The following is a 16,667-nucleotide window of genomic DNA, read 5'->3' on the forward strand; positions in this document are numbered from 1 at the left end:
GTGCCATTGTCTGCTATGGGAGCTTTTCTCCCACTCTCCTCCCTTCTCTCATATGACATTCTGCTAGGCACTGGGGATGCAACTGAGAGTAAGAAGGCTGGGTCCTCAGTTGGTCTAGACAACTTAGGTTAGGTGCTGACATGCTGACATACACAGCTTCTCCTGGACAGAGCTTCTTGAAGGTAAGGCCCATGCCTGTGCCCAGCACCTAGGACAGGGCCTGGCAAGCAGCCTTCTCTGTAACTGTTAGATAAATGCTCAGGAGTTCAAAGAGTTCTCTAGTCTCTCCAGGGCAGGTCTTGGAATCCAGCAAACCTAAGTGTCAATCTTGGCTCTGAACAGTATGTTACTGCCTGTGAGATCTTGGACAAGTTACTTAACTTCTCAGAGCCTCAGTCTCCTCATTTGCAAAATGGGAATAGTAGTAACTACCTCTATAGGGCTGCCAGGGAGAATCGCAGGTGATAGGGCATAGAACGTTTGGCACAGAGCCTGGTACCTAACATGTGACCAATAATAAATGTAGCCATTACTATGATTATAAGGAGGTCCTGTGGCATAAGCGTCAGAACTCTTTCCTGGGGATCATCTGATTCTGCCATGAACAGGAAACGTCTGCCCTTTCAGCACGACCACACAAGGAGAGGACTGAGGGAACAGCCATGTGGTTGCCCAGCATGCCTTACAGTAGCCACAGGGTTCCAGCTCTGCTGACCAAGCAAGCCTGGGCTGCCCCAGGCAGGGTTCTCATCTCATCTGGCCCCAGCTCTGCCACTACCCTACTTGATCATCTTGGTCAAGCATGTTTCTCCTCTATGAATCCCAGATTGCCAACGTGGACAAGGATCCAGGAGTTCTTAACCTGAGGTCTCTGTAAGGCTCTATGGAGGGATTTCCGAGGGCCCATGAACTTGAATGAAGAAAATCACAACTTTTATTTTCATGAACTCTAATTGAAATTTAACGTGTCCTTCAAATACAAGTGTACGCAACAAGCCACAGTAGTATTACCACCAGGTAGTTACATGTCACGTTAGTCATTGGTGCAGAAATCTCAAAATACATCATTGAGGCTTGTCACCATCTCAAAATTGAGGTCGTTGTTAGACCTGCTGCCAGAGCTCATGATTTAATGCGTTAATAAAGAAGCATATATATGTATATCACATTTTAACATATTTTCATATTCATACGGCAGTATAATTGGTTTCCTTTGTAATAATTTGCTTTATATTTTATGCATTAAAAAACTCTTCTGAGAAGGGGGTCCGCGGGCCTCACCAGCCAGGCAAAGGAATCCAAGGCACGAAAAATGGTTAGGACCCCTGGATAAAGTGATTTCCAAGGACCTTTTGTGTTCTGACATTCTAGGACTCTGAGTATCTATTTCCCGAGGGCCCTAACATTAGCATAACTATGAAATTGAATTTGCTGATCATATTGCCTTTTTTTTTTCCAATCAGGAAATATATCCAGGCCGCAGCAGACTTTCCAAACTCCTGGGCTTCCCACAGAATGCACTGGAATGACGCTGGAAAGATTTCAAAAATCCAGGCCTCCTCCTGCTCTAATTCCTTTCTTCCCCCCAACAGATGTTGCAGGCCTGGGGAGGAAGCCCATCGTGTGTGCGACTCTCACGCCACTGACGGTGTTTCTGGGGTAGCCAAACTCTTCCGGGTCCCCAGCCTCATTCCTCCTTCCTATTTGAGGAAGCTCCTTCCAGGGTTCCCGGGGTGGGGTCCTTATTTAAAGGAGTAGAGGAGACGGCCACCTTTCCCCCTCCAAGCCCAGAGGTTACGCTTTCAGGAGATGCTGGGGCTGGGGAAGAGGGACTAAAGCTGTCCATCCACCCAGCACTCAGAGCTGCTTCTCCGCACTTTGATAATTGAAGGTCACAATCCTCAAACCTCCTTCTCAATGACTAGTTGCAACCTCCTCTCTTCCTCAGACCTTGGCCTAGCTTCCCAACAGTCCAGAGCCACTGGTTTGAATCGCATTTTCTTTATCATTTAGGGATGCCTGGACTTCTCTAGCTTTTGGCTTCCAGATCTATAAACCGAGGGGAGCATGGGCAAGGATGGTTAAGGGCTCTTCCAGCTTTAACGTTCTGGGAGAGAAGTCGCATAACCTCCTCGGGAGAATGGACCAAAAACACCTGTGTAGAGTCAGGCCGTGGGGAATGGCCTTTGTGACTAAGACTCACGGCTTTCTCATTCAGACTTCACCTAAGAGTCACTGTTCACATCGATGAAAGGGGGAGAGGATTGAAACTACGTCCAAGCTGTTCTGAGAATGAAAGGAGGTGGTGCATGGAGGGTGCTTAGCAAAGGGCTTGGCACAGAGCAAGTGCTCAATTAATGGAGCCACTATGTTTGGAGACTGCCGCTAACTTACCTGCTCGCCCACGGGCCCCGGCCGTCCAGGATTCCCTGGTTCTCCCTGAAAAGAAACAAACAGGAGGATCGATTGGGATGGGAGATGGAAGTCTAGGCCTCTGGGGAACTCCCAGGGCTACTGGCCTTAGTTGCCATCGGTGGGGATGAACCAGGAACCTCAGCTCCAGAGTCTGTTCTTAGAGACCCCAAACAAATGGCAGGGACAAAGGGGCACCTGGACAGAACCCCTGGCCCCAGACATAACTCTAGTCACCCTTCCCTCTGAGTGTATCTTGGCAAATCACTCAACACACTGAAGTGTGTATTTCATTTGGGTCATTCAGCAACCATTGCATTTTGTGGAGGTGGAAACTAAGGCCCAGAGAGGTGAAATGACCTGCCCAAAGTCACACAGAAGGCCAGAGGAAGGGCTAGAGTTGGAACCTTGGTCTGACTGATTGAAATGCCCATTCCCACTGCAACAGGCTGCAACAGCCCCTACCCTAGGAAGAGCAGTGAAGTGGGGTTGTAGACCTCAGTCTCCCAGAGCTCTGCCACCAGTCACAGGTGACCATGGTGCATCTTGCCTCAGCTCTGAGCTCAGCCTCCCCAGCTATAAATAAAGGAAATAAGACTCATTCATCTTCAATGTTATTTCCAGCTCTCACACTTGCTAGCCTATCAGAGCCTTGTCTGCCAGTTTTGTCCCATGCTGGAGAGGCTCCCGCTGCTTAGGTGGCCACAGCTGCCCTGGGCTCCCCATAGCATGAGCTAGAGAGAGGCAAGCAGACCCATGGGATAAATCCAGGCAGACTGTGTCACCACTCCCACCACAGAAACCTAACTGGTATCTGAGGGAGAAAGGCCGAGACCTCAGAGGGCAGGACATGGGCTCAGACTAGCCAGAGTTTGGCTCAAAACCAGATGCGGCTCACTGCAGTCCCGGCTGGAGCCTCATCCTCCCCTCCAGCTCCTCCCCTGGACCCCATGAGCACAGAAATCAGAGGGGCCAGGACAGACAAATGTACCACTTAGTTCCCCTGAAGAGAGGGACACATGGATGACCTGGGCTCCCCCAGTTCTGCCCTAACCTCATGTGGGTTTGCTCATCTGTAAACTTGGCCCAACAACCTCTTGCCTGGAATGGCTGGGAAAATCCAACCCTTCAAAAGGAGTCATTGGAAAAACACTAAGTGAGGCTGCCCCTGTGTTGATTTTTTCTTCCCTACCCTGGGCCAGTTCTTTTTTGATAATTAAAAAAACAAAAAAGTCAAAGGCAACTCATATTTATTGTATACAGTGGGGGAAATATAGGAGCCTAGAGAAGAAAGTGAAAATCTCCTATTATCCCACCACCCAGGGATAGGCCCTGTCAACTTCCCAACCTCTGCTCTGTGCATATAGGGACAGGGTGCAACCCAGCCCCTGCAACAAGCTCAAGCACTGACATTCCATCTTATAACTTGCTTCCTACCATCCCTCCCCCCACCCCATGCACAGGTGTATTTCCATCCTGTAAAATATTCCACAACAAAACCTTGGGTGGCTGCACTAGATCCCATTACTTGAACAATCCCCCACTGTTGGACAAATAGATTATGCCCATTTTTTTCCCCTCTGTTACTAATACTTTGTGATAAACGGGGACCAATTTTTTCTCCCTTGTCACAATTGGTCATGAGATTCAGGGCTTGTCCTGGGGCCCTCGTATGTTGGACCCCCCTCTCTCCTCTTGGTCCCAGGCATCCCTAGGTCTCCTCACCTTCAAGCCATCCCGGCCGGACCTCCCAGGAAACCCCTTCCTGCCAGGCTGACCCTGCAACAGAGAGACAGATGAGTGAGATAAAGCTGGGCAGGGGCAGTATTGGGGTTCTGAGGAACTGACCCAGGGTCCCCATGGGCTGGGGAGGACCACAGTGCCCAGGAGGTTAGAAACAGAGCCCTGCGGCCACCAGGCAGCCAGCTGTCTTCGGATACAAGGAGGGTCTCCAGCTGTGTGACCTCAGAAAAGCTTTCCTGCTCCTCATTTGTAAATAGGGATGATGATGCCTGCTTTCAAGGATCGAGGGAAAGGCAGGGACCTGGCAGAATATCAGAGGCCCAGGAAAATGGAGAGCTTATGCTAGCGGTACTCAAAGTGTGGCCCGAGGACCTTAGGGGTCCCTGAGACCCTTTTGGAGGATCGTGAGGTCAAAACTATTTTCATAACAGCACTAACATATCATTTGTCTTTGTCACTGTCATTCTCATAAGTGTAAGTGAAGTTTTCCAGAGGCTACATGACATGTGATATCACAACAGATTGAATGAAGAAGCAGATGTGAGAATCCAGCTGACTTCTATTAAGGCAGGCATTGAAGAGATTAGCAAAAATGGTAACACAATGCCAATTTTTCTACTATATTATTTTGCTTTAGAAATATATAGTGATTTTTAATAAATCATTATTTTTGTTAACATCAAATAGGTTTATTATTAATTTTCAGTGACTTAATAAATACATTTGAAGTTTCTCAGTTTTGATTACCAATATCAATAGATGCAAACCACACAAACAAAAGCTCTTTGGGTCCTCAATCATTTTTAAGAGTGTAAAGAGGTCCTGAGACCAAAAAATTCATGAGCCCACTGGGTTATGCAAGTGGGACAGTGACTTCTGGAAGGGTGCTTGGAGCAGAGGAGGGAACTTGGGGCTTACATTCCAGGCAGGGCACCCCACTTGCAGGCTGTGAGATGCTGGGCTAAGCCCCTCACTCCGGAGCCTCACCTGCTTCCTCTCTAATGAAACTAAGAAAAGTGGTGCCTCGCTCACGGGAAAGCCAAATGAGAAAATGGACACAAAGCACCCAATGTGATGACAGCCCGTCAATTTCCTGCCTCTTGTCTCTGTCCTTTGGGGTCTGTCCTAGCCCTCTCTCTGGCTGCTCCTCCCTGATGACTTCTCTCAGGAGCACTGGCCAGATGTTGCCCGGCCTGTGCACAGCTGGCTCAGCTCCAACAAACCCCATCTCCTCCAGGCCAGTGACACTCACCTCCAAGCCAGGGGACCCTGGTGGCCCCATGGGTCCCTCATCTCCCTAGAGTCGGGAGACATGAGAGAGGAAAAAAGGAGAAAGTTAATTCAGTGTGACTCTTGGTGCCTTGGGTTAAATGTCCCCCCAAAACTGAATCCCCACTGCAACTATTGAGGATGAGAAGTCCTATTATGGTCATTGAAAGGTGGGGTCTTGAAGAAGTGATTAGATTGTAGGACCATGTCACAGTGAATGGATTAATAATAGTGGTCAGGGGTGTGGTTCTGAGGGCTTTAAAAGGAGAGCATATGAAGAGCTTTTCTCTCTCTGTGCTCCACCATTTTCTGCCATCTGAGACCCCTGGGTCACTATTGCCACCACCAAGACCTTCACCAGCTGTGTTCCCTGGACTTTGGACTTCCCAGCCTCTGAAACTGTAAGCAATAAATTTCCTTTTCATTATAAATCACCTAGTTCTGTGTATTTTGTTATAAGCAACAGAAATGGACTAATACACTTGGAGAACTTGTCCTGTAAGGAGGAAAAGAGGTGACAGAGGAGAGCACATCTGGACAAAGAGAAATGTTGCACCTGGCCCACCTGCCTGGCCCCGCCCAGAGTGGGTGCTCCACTAGTCATGGCCTGGAGTCTAGGTCACAGAGTGACTTGCAGTGAATGGGGTCCCCTGGGTTCATGGCAGTCTTGGGGAGGAGAGTTAAACCCCATTGGGTGCTGTGAGGAATGGAGCCTCAGATGACAGTTCCAAGAGAAAGGCTTTATTCTGAGCTCTGCCGTTTACTCACTGGCAGATCCCAGCCTCTCTGTGCCTCAGTTTCCCCAGAGTGGAGAAGATCATCCTAAAGTATGATGACTGGCTTTAGTTGAGTTCCTGGAGGACAGCAGTGATGACTTTTTCCTTCTTGAAGCCATCCCCTTTAAACAGCACTCAGGATGGTGCAGGGTCTAAGTGGATGTTTGGTGAATTAATGAAGGAGCAAGTGAATGAATGAATGAAGACATGAGCGAGCGGCAGGCACACTAAGGGTTTTCCTGAGTGGTAACGTGAGTGTAGGCAGAAGCACATGGCTGTGCCGTCTCCCTCCTCTCCCCTTCCTTCCCCCTTGCGGCTCACAGAACTCTCCAGACCTTCTCACAGGTCCTCCTGGCATTCCAGGCCTGACCAAGGGGCTCCCTCCAGAGCCACCCCCCCAGCTTCTCTCCTCCAGATTCCAGGAAAGCAGTCCCATGTGGCGGCTCCCAGAGCCAGCGCTGGGTCCCCGCCAGACCCAGAACCAGCCCTGTGAAGGGATCCATGTCAGCTGGGTGCCTGCCTGTGGTCATGTGAGTCTGGGCTTCCCATGTTCTCACCCCAGCGCTGTGTGTCACAGGGGCCTGGGGCCTGCACAAAGGTGGGTGGGTGGTGGAGAGGGAGGCTACAGTGAGCCTCATGCACAGGGCAAAATCAGGGGCCCACCTATGCAGTGCCCAGCTTGGGTTCCAACAGGCCCTTTGAGACCCCAAGTGCATGTAAATAAGCAAATCTTCACTTTGCCACTTACTAGGGTGCAGTCATGTCATTCTCTGGGGAGGCCCCCAGGCAGCTCCCAGGAGCACAGAAGTCAACAGCACAGGACCTGTGTTATGGGCTTTGGGCTCAAGCAGACCTGGGTTCAAATCATGGTCCTTCCTGCTACTAACCACAGGATGCGATGGAATCTTTTTACTTCCCTGAGTCTCAGTGGCCTCACCTGCAAAATGGGGCTGACGATTCCTACCTTCCCATATCAACGCCCCAATAAACCATGTGCTACTGTGAGCAGAGCAGTGGCAGCAGCCCCAGGAAAGGAAACCCCAGGGCCAGGGGGTGCAGTAGAGCAAGGAAGGGATCCATCCTGCCAGGTGGGGACAGAGAAGGTCCCTGGAAGGGCCAAAGGGGCAGGACTGTAAAAGATGGGCTGGGGAGCAAGTCTGTGGCAGCCCTGGGCTGTGTCCTAGCTGAGGAGGCCCCAGCCCCCAGCTAAGGCCTTCAGTACCCAGGACAGAGCAGGTGGGGGCTGTAGTCAGACCAGAATGGGCAGTTGGGGTGGGGGGACAGGCAGGGGACAGGGCCAGGCAGTCTCACCTCGGGCCCCAGATGCCCACGGGGTCCCAGCAGTCCTCGAGCTCCAGGCTTACCCTGAGAGAAGGGAATAAAACGGGATCTCAGAGGCAGCACCTTCATCTCCATCACAGGCTGGCATGATGCCCCCTACTTCCAAGCCAGGTAGCCAACCTTAAGGATTGTGGCTTCCACAGAGATGTCTGCTTCACCAGCTGGAGCTACCCTGAGCAGGGACTCACCTTCATGCCTTCTGGGCCGTTGTCCCCAGGGGGGCCAATGTCTCCTGGGAATCCCTGAGGGGAAGCAGAGTTCAGGGTCACCCGTGGGGGCTGTGAAGGGAAGTGCTAAGAGCATGGGTTTTGGGGGATGCTGACTTCAGTTCCTATCTCTTCCTGCTGGGATGTGACCCCCGAGCAGGCCAGTTAACCACCTTGATCCCGAAATTCTCCATTCTAAAAGAGGGATGGATCATGGTACCAACCCTGACACCTGAGAGAGTTGCTGAGAGAATAAATGAGACAGTGCGGGAAAGCATTAAGGTCATCACACACAAGGTCACCCGCAAGGTGGTCTAACCCAGAATTTTCCAAGTCCTCTGCTGCCACCAGGACAGAGTGATGGGTGTCCTGGGACATTGCTGCCCAGAGCCAGCCATGCCCTACCCTGAGAAATCCCATCCTTTGATGACGGTGACCCTGCAAGTATGATTATATTCTGGGTTTGCTGTGACTTTCAAAGGGCTGGTAAGCACTGATTTGATTAACCTCTTGGCCAGATGCGTTGGACTGTGCCCCACACCACCCACAGTGGCTCACTGCTCCCCCACGGGATGACTGGACAGTAGAAGATTCTGCCTGGCATGGAGCGGAATCACCTCCTTTCCCCCTCAACATCTTTGTGCTACCCCTCAGGGCCCCACAAGCACAGGGACTTCCTCTCCCCACAGTGAGGGCAGTTACCCCATTCCCAGAGGCTTGCCCTTCTCTGTCCCTTCGATGGCTTCTGGGCAGGGGCCCAGGGGCCCTCAGCCTGGCTGCCTCAATCAGTCAGTTTCCATTATTACTAATCACCAGGACACCCATGCTCCTCTGGGTGTGGTCTGATCAGCACAAGCCAGTATGGAAACATCCCCTTCCTTGCTTTAGGTGTAATGCCTCTGTTAATGCAGCCTAGAACCCCATTAGCTTTCAGGGCAGCCCCACTACACTTCAGTTTCCTGCCAGCTAGAAACCACGGCCTTTTTTTTTTATGAGTCCCTGTGACCAAAATGCCCCCTTTCACCTTGCCTTCATAAAGTGGCTTCTTTCTTACTTCCTCTTTTTACCTTTTAGTAACTCCCATCAAATTCCAGCTCAAACATCCTCTCGCCCTTCCCACTGGTAAAGGCAAGCATGGTCCTGAGTTTAGAATTAACCCACTGAAACCAAAACCTCATGTCTTTTTCTTCAAAATGACAGGCTCAAAATCCCATCCTGCCACCCACTTACTGTGTGTCCCCAGGCAAGTTCCTCAACCTCTCTGGGCCTCAGCTTCTTTGTCTGTAGGATAGAAGAACCTAACAACCACCTTACAGGGCTGTTTTGAGGTTGGAATAATGCAAGCAAAGCACTCAGTCTGGCACCTGGCATCTAGTAAGTGCTCAATAAAAATCTGCACCCAGAATGATTTGGGATCCTGTGTCCTGGGAAGACAATTCTGCCCATCTCCAGTGAAAAGCTGGCAGTCAGGATGGTGCTCACACACATCTGGCCCACTGATGAATGAAAGAGGTCATTCACCCCAGGCCTGAGAGCTAGAGCTCCCTCCTATGGTCGCTGGAGAGGAGGCAGAGAACCAGGGGATGCTGACACCCTCATCAGCTCCTGCCTTCAGCTGAGCAGAGCCGTCTCTTGGTTAGAGATGGCCAATCAAAACAGCACAGAGATGGGAGAAGCAGACCCCTGATTTGTCCAGGGACGCTGGAGCAAGCCAAAGCAAATCTTATTTGCTACTAAGTAGCAGAGTGACCCCAAGGAAGCCACTTCCCTGCTCTGTGACTCAGTTTCCTCATCTGTAAAATAGTGGCAGTAATACCTCATGGTCACACAGTTGTGGTGTCAATTCAGCGAGTTCTCATCCCTAAGACACTACACAGCCTCCTGGCACCATGAGGTGCCTAATAAATGCGAGGGAGCATGCTTTCCACCCTCACTGGCCAGACTGCTGGGAACCTGGCCTCCCAGAAAAGTCTTTTTCCAGTGAACTGAGGAGGGAATCAGGGCCATGGAGGAGAAGCCAAGTCCATTTGTCTAAAGATAGGACTGTGTCACCGCCAAAGTCAACACAGAGGAAAGTCAGAACTTGTAGCTTTCAGGAAACATTCCCTCATCCATCCGAGCGATACCAGGAGTGATCTTTGGAAGGGTTTGGAGAACCCGCAGAGCCAGACTTTGGTCCTGGATGCAGAGACCTCGTGGATGGGCAAGTGCAAGGCCGAGGCCAGGGAGTGGTGGGGAGGTGGGGGGCTCTGGCCAGGGTTGGCCTGGGTGTTCATGATCCTGAGACGAACAACAGCTCTGGTTCCTGCTCGGCTGCCCAGTTCTCCAGACACGGTCCCCGTGTTAAAGAGAGAGGGAGTCAACGGAGAACCAGGCAGCTTGCTTCACCCCATTGTGTGTTGTGTGTGAGTGCCGAGCAGATAATTAAGTCTTAGCCTGCCTATGCTAATTATCACATGCGTCAGAGACTCTCAGAATTTCTCCTTTCTCGGCTACAGTTATTATATTAATTGCTAAATCCATCCTTCATTGTTTCTCATTCTCATTCAAAGACCAGAATTTAGCATTTTCTTTTTGCTCCCCATCCCTGGGGGCTCTGAGCCCTGAACATTTCTGGGGTGGCTGTGGATGGTTATGAAAGTTCCAGGGCTCAGAGGGGGACCCTGCAAGAGAAGAATGGAGAATATGGGGAGCTCCAGGCAGGAGAGCACAGAGAGCTTTCCTGATAGTTTTACTGGAACCACAACGCTGGTGGCCACAAAGCTGGAGAAGGACTCTGAGGCCAGCTTTTTGTCTCCACTGCCTTTGAGAGCCCTTAGGTAAGACGGGAAGGGAAGAGGTGGAAAAGGAAAGATTGTTGATCTAGGAATTCTATTCTCATCCTCATCTCTCATTTGCTGTGTGACTTCAAGCAAGTCCCTCCCTGTCTCTGGGCCTCAGCTTCCCAAGGACAACACCCAGTCCCAACTGCAGCCAAACACAGAGAAATGGAGCAAAACATACCTCGGGTCCAGGGGGCCCAGGAAACCCAAGAGATCCTTTGTCTCCAACTTTGCCCTGTGGAAGAGAACAGATTGTGGGGGTGAAAGTGAAGGCCCCACCTTCCACCAGGCCCCTGCATTATCCTCCGGCTGTGGGTGGGTGGAATGGTCAGGAGTGTGTGAATGAAATCTGCCTGGACAACTAGCAGGAGCTATTGTTCAAACTCCACCTCCTGCACTTATTCACCTGGGACCCTGGGCAATTCACTTCACCTTTCAGAATCTCAGTTTCCTCATCTATAAAATGGGAGCAATAATAATTCCCTAACTCCTGGGATTGTTGGCAGCTTTCCAAGAAACAGTACAGAAAGGATCTGATGCACAGGAACACTCACTAAATGACCCCGCCGCTGTTATTAATAACATCACTATTGTTTACAAGGCATCTGGAGCCCTGGATTCCCGTCAGAGCTCTGTCAGTGAATGAGGCCTGTCTGTGATGCTGGGTGAGTTACTGTCCCTCTGGGCCTCAGTGTCCTCCTCTGGAAAATGGGCAAATTGCCATTCCTGCCCTATTCTGCTCACCCCCAGGGCTGCTGCAGGAGGAAGTGAGGTCCTGGATGTGAAGGTGTTCCCAGCCACATTCCATAACCAGTTGGAGACTGTGAGGTTTGGGGCTGTCAGAGGAGAAGGTACTTACCGGAGGCCCTGGCTTCCCCCGTGCACCTGGGGACCCTGGCAACCCCTGACTCCCCTGGAAAAGACCCAGAGCAGGCTGGGGTTAGTGAGGAACAGAAATGGCCAGTTGAACACTGCTTGGTCCTCCCTGCTGGCCTGAGGCCTGGAGAATGCCCACCTTTGAGGAGGATGAGCTTCTCCTGTGTTTTCCCTGCAGGCTCCTGCTTGGATCACACATGCTTGACACCCCTGTAGGCTGGGCTCCAGCAATGCTAAGGTGAAACTGCAGTCCCCACCCAAGCAGGCATGGCAGTGGCCTTTATGCCTAGGGGACTCCAGAGCTGGGGTCCAGCAGGAGAAGCAGCCAGGCCTGTGTGGCTCACAACCGGGAGACACCGGGAAGCTGAGTCAGGACAGGCCAGCGAGGAGTGAGGGAGGAGGAAGAGGGAGAGCTGGCCAACATCTGGGCCTCATTGACTGGCTGGGAGAGGTCCAGATGTGGCCACATGGTGCTGGACACACGCAAAGAGGAGCCGGTCTTGGCAGGCCCACGGCTGGGCTCTGAAGTCAAGGCCACCTCGGTTCATCCCCTTGGTCAATCTGTCAGTAAGGCCCGTTACTCCCTCCCTCCTTCAAATTTGTCCTAAATATTCACTGTTAAGTGCAGGACCCTGAGCCATGCTCCATCAGGGCAGTCTGGGGCCCTGTCCTCAGGGAACTGTCTGGCAGGGAGCTGAATACAAGTCCCCCAAAACCAGGGGAGAAGGGTGGTACCACAAGTGAGGACAGATGGGCTGCTCAGGGCACTCAGAGAGGAAAACGGTCCCTTTCTGAGAAGGTGGGAAAATGGCCCCTGAGCAGGGTGGTGCAGAGGCTGCAAGGGGGCTGCTCCAGGCGGAGGGTGTTCCAGGTGGGGCAGCGGTGGGCACAAAGGCCTAAGGCACAGGGGACAGGTCTGTGGGGTTGGAGCACAGGGCTGTGGAGGGAGGGTCAGGAGAGTGTTAGAGGGACCCGCTGATGGGGGTCCTGAGGGCCTGGGTGGGGAGCCAGGACTTCACCCTGGGAGCAGTAGGGAGCCACGGATGGTGTGTGAGCAGAGCAGAGCTGTGCCCCCAGAAGAACAGCCTGGTGGCAGTGAGGAAGATGGAAGGAAGAGGCTGGGGGACTGGAAATAAGTCAGGAGGCCACTGAAAAGTGCAGGGGAGAGGTGATGAGAGGGTGGACCAAGGAGAAGACGGGATTCTTTGAAAGGAAGCCATCTCACAGGTGGGGCTGGCCCGTGATGGGCCCTGGGAAAGAAGCCAGGACCAGAATAGGGAAAGGGGTAGGTGGAGGGGAGAGTCTGATGCAATTACCTTGTCTCCTTGGAATCCAGGATCTCCTGACACACCTGGAACCCCTTGTTCACCCTGAGTACACACCAGCAAAGAAGGTTACGATGGAGACCGTGTGGCTCCGGAAGCCTCCCCCACATCCAGACCCACTGGCAAGGTACAGCTTTACTGAGGCTGTTCCCAAAGTTGGACCTGACTGGCAGCACACTGTTAGAGTGAAGTACAGGCCACCCAGGAGGGAAGGCAGGCCCTGGAGGGGCACACACTGGCCTGTGTGCAGACCTACCTGAAGTTGCTGAGATGGCTGAACATGCCACTAACAGAGGCTAACCTGTCCAGTGCCACCTGCCTTTCCTGGAGAACAGACACTTGCAGAGAAAGAGAACTGTCTGTTGATCCTTCAACCTCTTCATCATCAACTAATGTTGTCACATAGTGAGGAGGGTGGCCTGTACAATGGACTCCACCCCTGGCTTCTGAGTGTGTCTGCCATTGGATACTTTCACCACCAGGCTGTGAGCTGTCACTTCGTCCTTCTGTGGGGGTTTCTGTGCCAGCCACCAACTTTCTAAGTCTAATTATCTGCTTTTAACCAGCTATACAGCATGAGAAACCAGATTGCCTGGCTTATTAAGACTGTGTGCAAACAGCAAGTAAACTGGTCTTGACTTAGGTCTGGATGTTTCTTTTCTAAGACTACGTATTACATAGGCTTGGGAACTCTGATTCTGGCCTGTGGAGGCCTCTTCTGGTCCCTCCCTGTTTTCGGCCACGTGCTGGTAAATGAGCTGTCACAGACCAGATTGGGAGATGTTTCCCCTCAGGGCTGGAACCACGCCACACAGCCCTCACCATTCCCGGCTTTCCACGGTGGACATGACTGACAGTCCATGAGCCCCAGGACTCAGAAAACATACACAGTCCTGGGAACAGGAGGAAGAATGGAGAGAAAAACCCAGGAAGAATGGAGAATCACGTTGTACAGCTAAGGCCATGACCCAGCAGAAGAACTTCCTTGGTAAAACAAAAGCCAAAATTAAAAAAAAAAAAAAAAAAAAAAAAAAGTTTTTGAACTTACTTTGGTTTTTCCAATTTGGAAAATCCTGTACAATATCCTGAAGTTTGGGGAACCAAGGAACTTTTTTTTTTTTTTTTTAGATATTCAAAGAAGAAGTGACAGAGTAAAAAAATAAAACAGGAAAAAACGAAAGTTTAAAATGCTCCTAGGAAATCAGCACAATGGATTGGGAGAGAGCTGGGACTGGAGCAGGAGCCCTGATTCCAGAATGTGCTTCCACGCTGAGAGAGCAAGCCAAGTGGTTGTAGGTGGGATGGAGGCCAGACTGGGTCATGGAAAATCTGGGATTCTAGGATGGAGCAACCACAGAACATGAAGGGATGGCACTGTCATCCCAGGGGACAGGCAGGGGTGTGTGTGTGTGCGTGTGTGTGTGTGCGTGTGTGCGTGTGCATGTGTGCGTGCGTGCATGCGTGCGTGCGTGCGTGCGTGCGTGCGTGCGTGCGTGCGTGTGTGTGTGTGTGTGTGGCTGATCAGAACAAAAGGTTAAGACCCCTCCCCACCAAAGGTTTCTTTCCTTCCTTTTTTTTTTTTTTTGCCCCAAAGACATATCTGATTTTCCTGAAACTAGGGGCATGAAAATAATTCCCCCCGCCTTTTTTTTTCCAGAGCTTTCATGTTTCTAAATGTCCCAGGCAGTGCCCGTCAGCAAGCCAGCCGAGTTCTATGTAACACATTTATTTCCATGTTCCTGAAGCAACAGTGAGCAGAGGCCAGCTCTGCAAAGGGGCCTATAAAAAGCTTACTGCTCACACTCCCATTTTCCCCAACTTCCTCTCTCCTTTGTCCATGACTTCAACATTTCCAGAGCGCTGATGTCTGAAGCCTCAGGATAAACAGGTAGGTGCAGGGAACCCCTGCCTCCAACAGAAAGCCCCTTCATCTAGAGAGGGAGGACCCGGGAAGATGGGCTTAGCAGGCAGCAGGACAGAGCTGGGGCTGGGGGATAGCTTGAGTGGGAGAGGCAGAGGTGGGCTGCAGCTGGTGGCTGGGGCATGAACAGGAGGAGACAGAAGAGGTGGAAGCAGGTAGAGAAAGGACTGGGGTTAGCACTGCACTGGCTGGCCCCCGAGAGGTGGTGCTGTGTAAATCCATTTGGGTGTGTCCATTTTCACCCAGCAATTCTAGTTGTCTGAGTCCAGGGGCCTGATTTGGTTCTTCCCATAAATCACCAAGTCTCCTTTGATGAGTGTCTTCCCTTTTGGGTCTCAGTTTCCCCAGCTGTGAAATGTAGGCACTGGAGGAGGTGACCTCCCAGAACCATGTCAGCTCTGAACTTCTGACCTCAGCTCTGCTTCATGGTGGAGGTCTCTGGAGCCACGTGCCTGAGTTGGAATCCTGCCCCTCTTCTTACCAGCCAGGTGGCCTCGGGCAAGTTTCTTATCTCACAGGGGTAGGAGGATTGATGGGTTAATCCATCAGTCCACGTAGAGCACTCATGCCTAGCACATGATACCTGTTGCTATGACTCAGGTGTAGCAGGGGGAAGAGTCACCTGATGACGCGTGTGTGACTATGGAAGCAGCTGAGTAGCCATCACCCCCTCAGATCTCTGGTGGACACATGGAATGCTGCCAGGAAGCCCTCCCACACTCCCATGGGGTCCCTGGTTTGCTAAGAGACAGAGCAGGGAGGGCAGGAAGTTGGCCACAGGCAGAGCATAGGGAGGGCTAAGCCCCCGTGTCACTGTCATTCAGATGCTGTCCCAGGTCCTTCTGCCCACCACCACTCTGATCTGGCATTGGGTGAGAGAGTGAGAGTCTAGAGCAGGGCTGTACAGAGGACACAGGATGAGGGGGGCCTCCCCCTGTGGCAGCTGGAGGGGAAGTGGGTCAGGGGCTCAGAGGCCTGTCCTGGGTTTCCCATGGCATTTTCAGGGCTTGAGCTCCCAATTCCTAGCCATGATGGTTTATGTGCATTTACTTCCTCCTGTGCCACTCTCCATGCTCCATGGACCTACCCTCAAAGCCTAGACCTGGCCTCAGCTCTGCCGTCTGGATTCGGAGACCTACTTCAACTCACCTGCCCTCTCACCTTGATAGCCCCCCACGCTCTATCTGCCAAGGTCTGCAGGCCCCGGGACCATCTTTCTGAGCCCCACCCACAGTGAGCAGGAGGAAACTGGGGGGCACAGATGCACGAGCAGGGGCCAGAGGGGAGGCAGGCAGAAGGCAGGGGAGTGGACCTGGCCAGACACCAGCAGCAGCCTCCAGGCGGAGAGGGGGTGGCATGCAGATAAACCACAGTGCAATAAGGGAGTATTCAGATCACCTTATCACCTTTCAGTCCGGGCTCCCCCACGCTGCCCATCAGTCCCTGCAAGACAAAGGCCCGAGGCCAGCTGTGAGGGGGACTCCAAACCACAGAAGTCAGGAGCCCTGGCTTAAACCCACCAACCGGCTGCAAGACCCCTGCTAGACCCCCCAACCCCCGGCTCAGTGCTTTCATCTGTAAAAGGGGACAATGACTCCCAGGTCACAGGCAAGGGTGTGGATTGAAGGAACTGTGAGAAGGGGCAGTTGATTAGAGAACCACAGCACTGATGACAAATCCAGAGAAGAGGCACTGATGGGGATGGAAGGGCTTAATGAGCAGTGTCACATGCACGTTGGCCAAATTGGGTCATTCCCTGAACGTGGTCCTAGCAGTTTCACCCTGTCCTTCTGCTCCTTCTCTGGAATAAACCAATTTCACCAGTTTCCCACTATAGTTTCTATGGCCCTGGCAATGTCCCTCAGTGGATTTTCAGTGCCCTGAGGCCCGGAAGTATGTTGGACGCATGATCAGCTTGAGGACTGGTGTCTAACAACGATGTCTGGCCTAAATGACAGACAGATGATGACTGGCCC

At 51.9% G+C, this 16,667-nt stretch overlaps 1 protein-coding gene across 1 annotated transcript in view; it reads right to left on the bottom strand.

Moving 5' to 3' along the window:
- COL27A1 (collagen type XXVII alpha 1 chain) overlaps positions 1–16,667 on the bottom strand; it is a 148,223-nt gene that overhangs the window by 62,230 nt on the left and 69,326 nt on the right. The window contains exons 16-24 of the mRNA XM_063081986.1: positions 16,090–16,134; positions 12,762–12,815; positions 11,429–11,482; positions 10,751–10,804; positions 7,730–7,783; positions 7,512–7,565; positions 5,408–5,452; positions 4,138–4,191; positions 2,395–2,439 (exon numbers count right to left, since the gene is read on the bottom strand). Coding sequence (XP_062938056.1) covers positions 2,395–2,439; positions 4,138–4,191; positions 5,408–5,452; positions 7,512–7,565; positions 7,730–7,783; positions 10,751–10,804; positions 11,429–11,482; positions 12,762–12,815; positions 16,090–16,134 — 459 coding nt within the window. The remainder of the gene's footprint in view (positions 1–2,394; positions 2,440–4,137; positions 4,192–5,407; positions 5,453–7,511; positions 7,566–7,729; positions 7,784–10,750; positions 10,805–11,428; positions 11,483–12,761; positions 12,816–16,089; positions 16,135–16,667) is intronic.

The sequence above is a fragment of the Cynocephalus volans genome, chromosome 17, assembly GCF_027409185.1.
Source record: "Cynocephalus volans isolate mCynVol1 chromosome 17, mCynVol1.pri, whole genome shotgun sequence".
Lineage (NCBI taxonomy): Eukaryota > Metazoa > Chordata > Mammalia > Dermoptera > Cynocephalidae > Cynocephalus > Cynocephalus volans.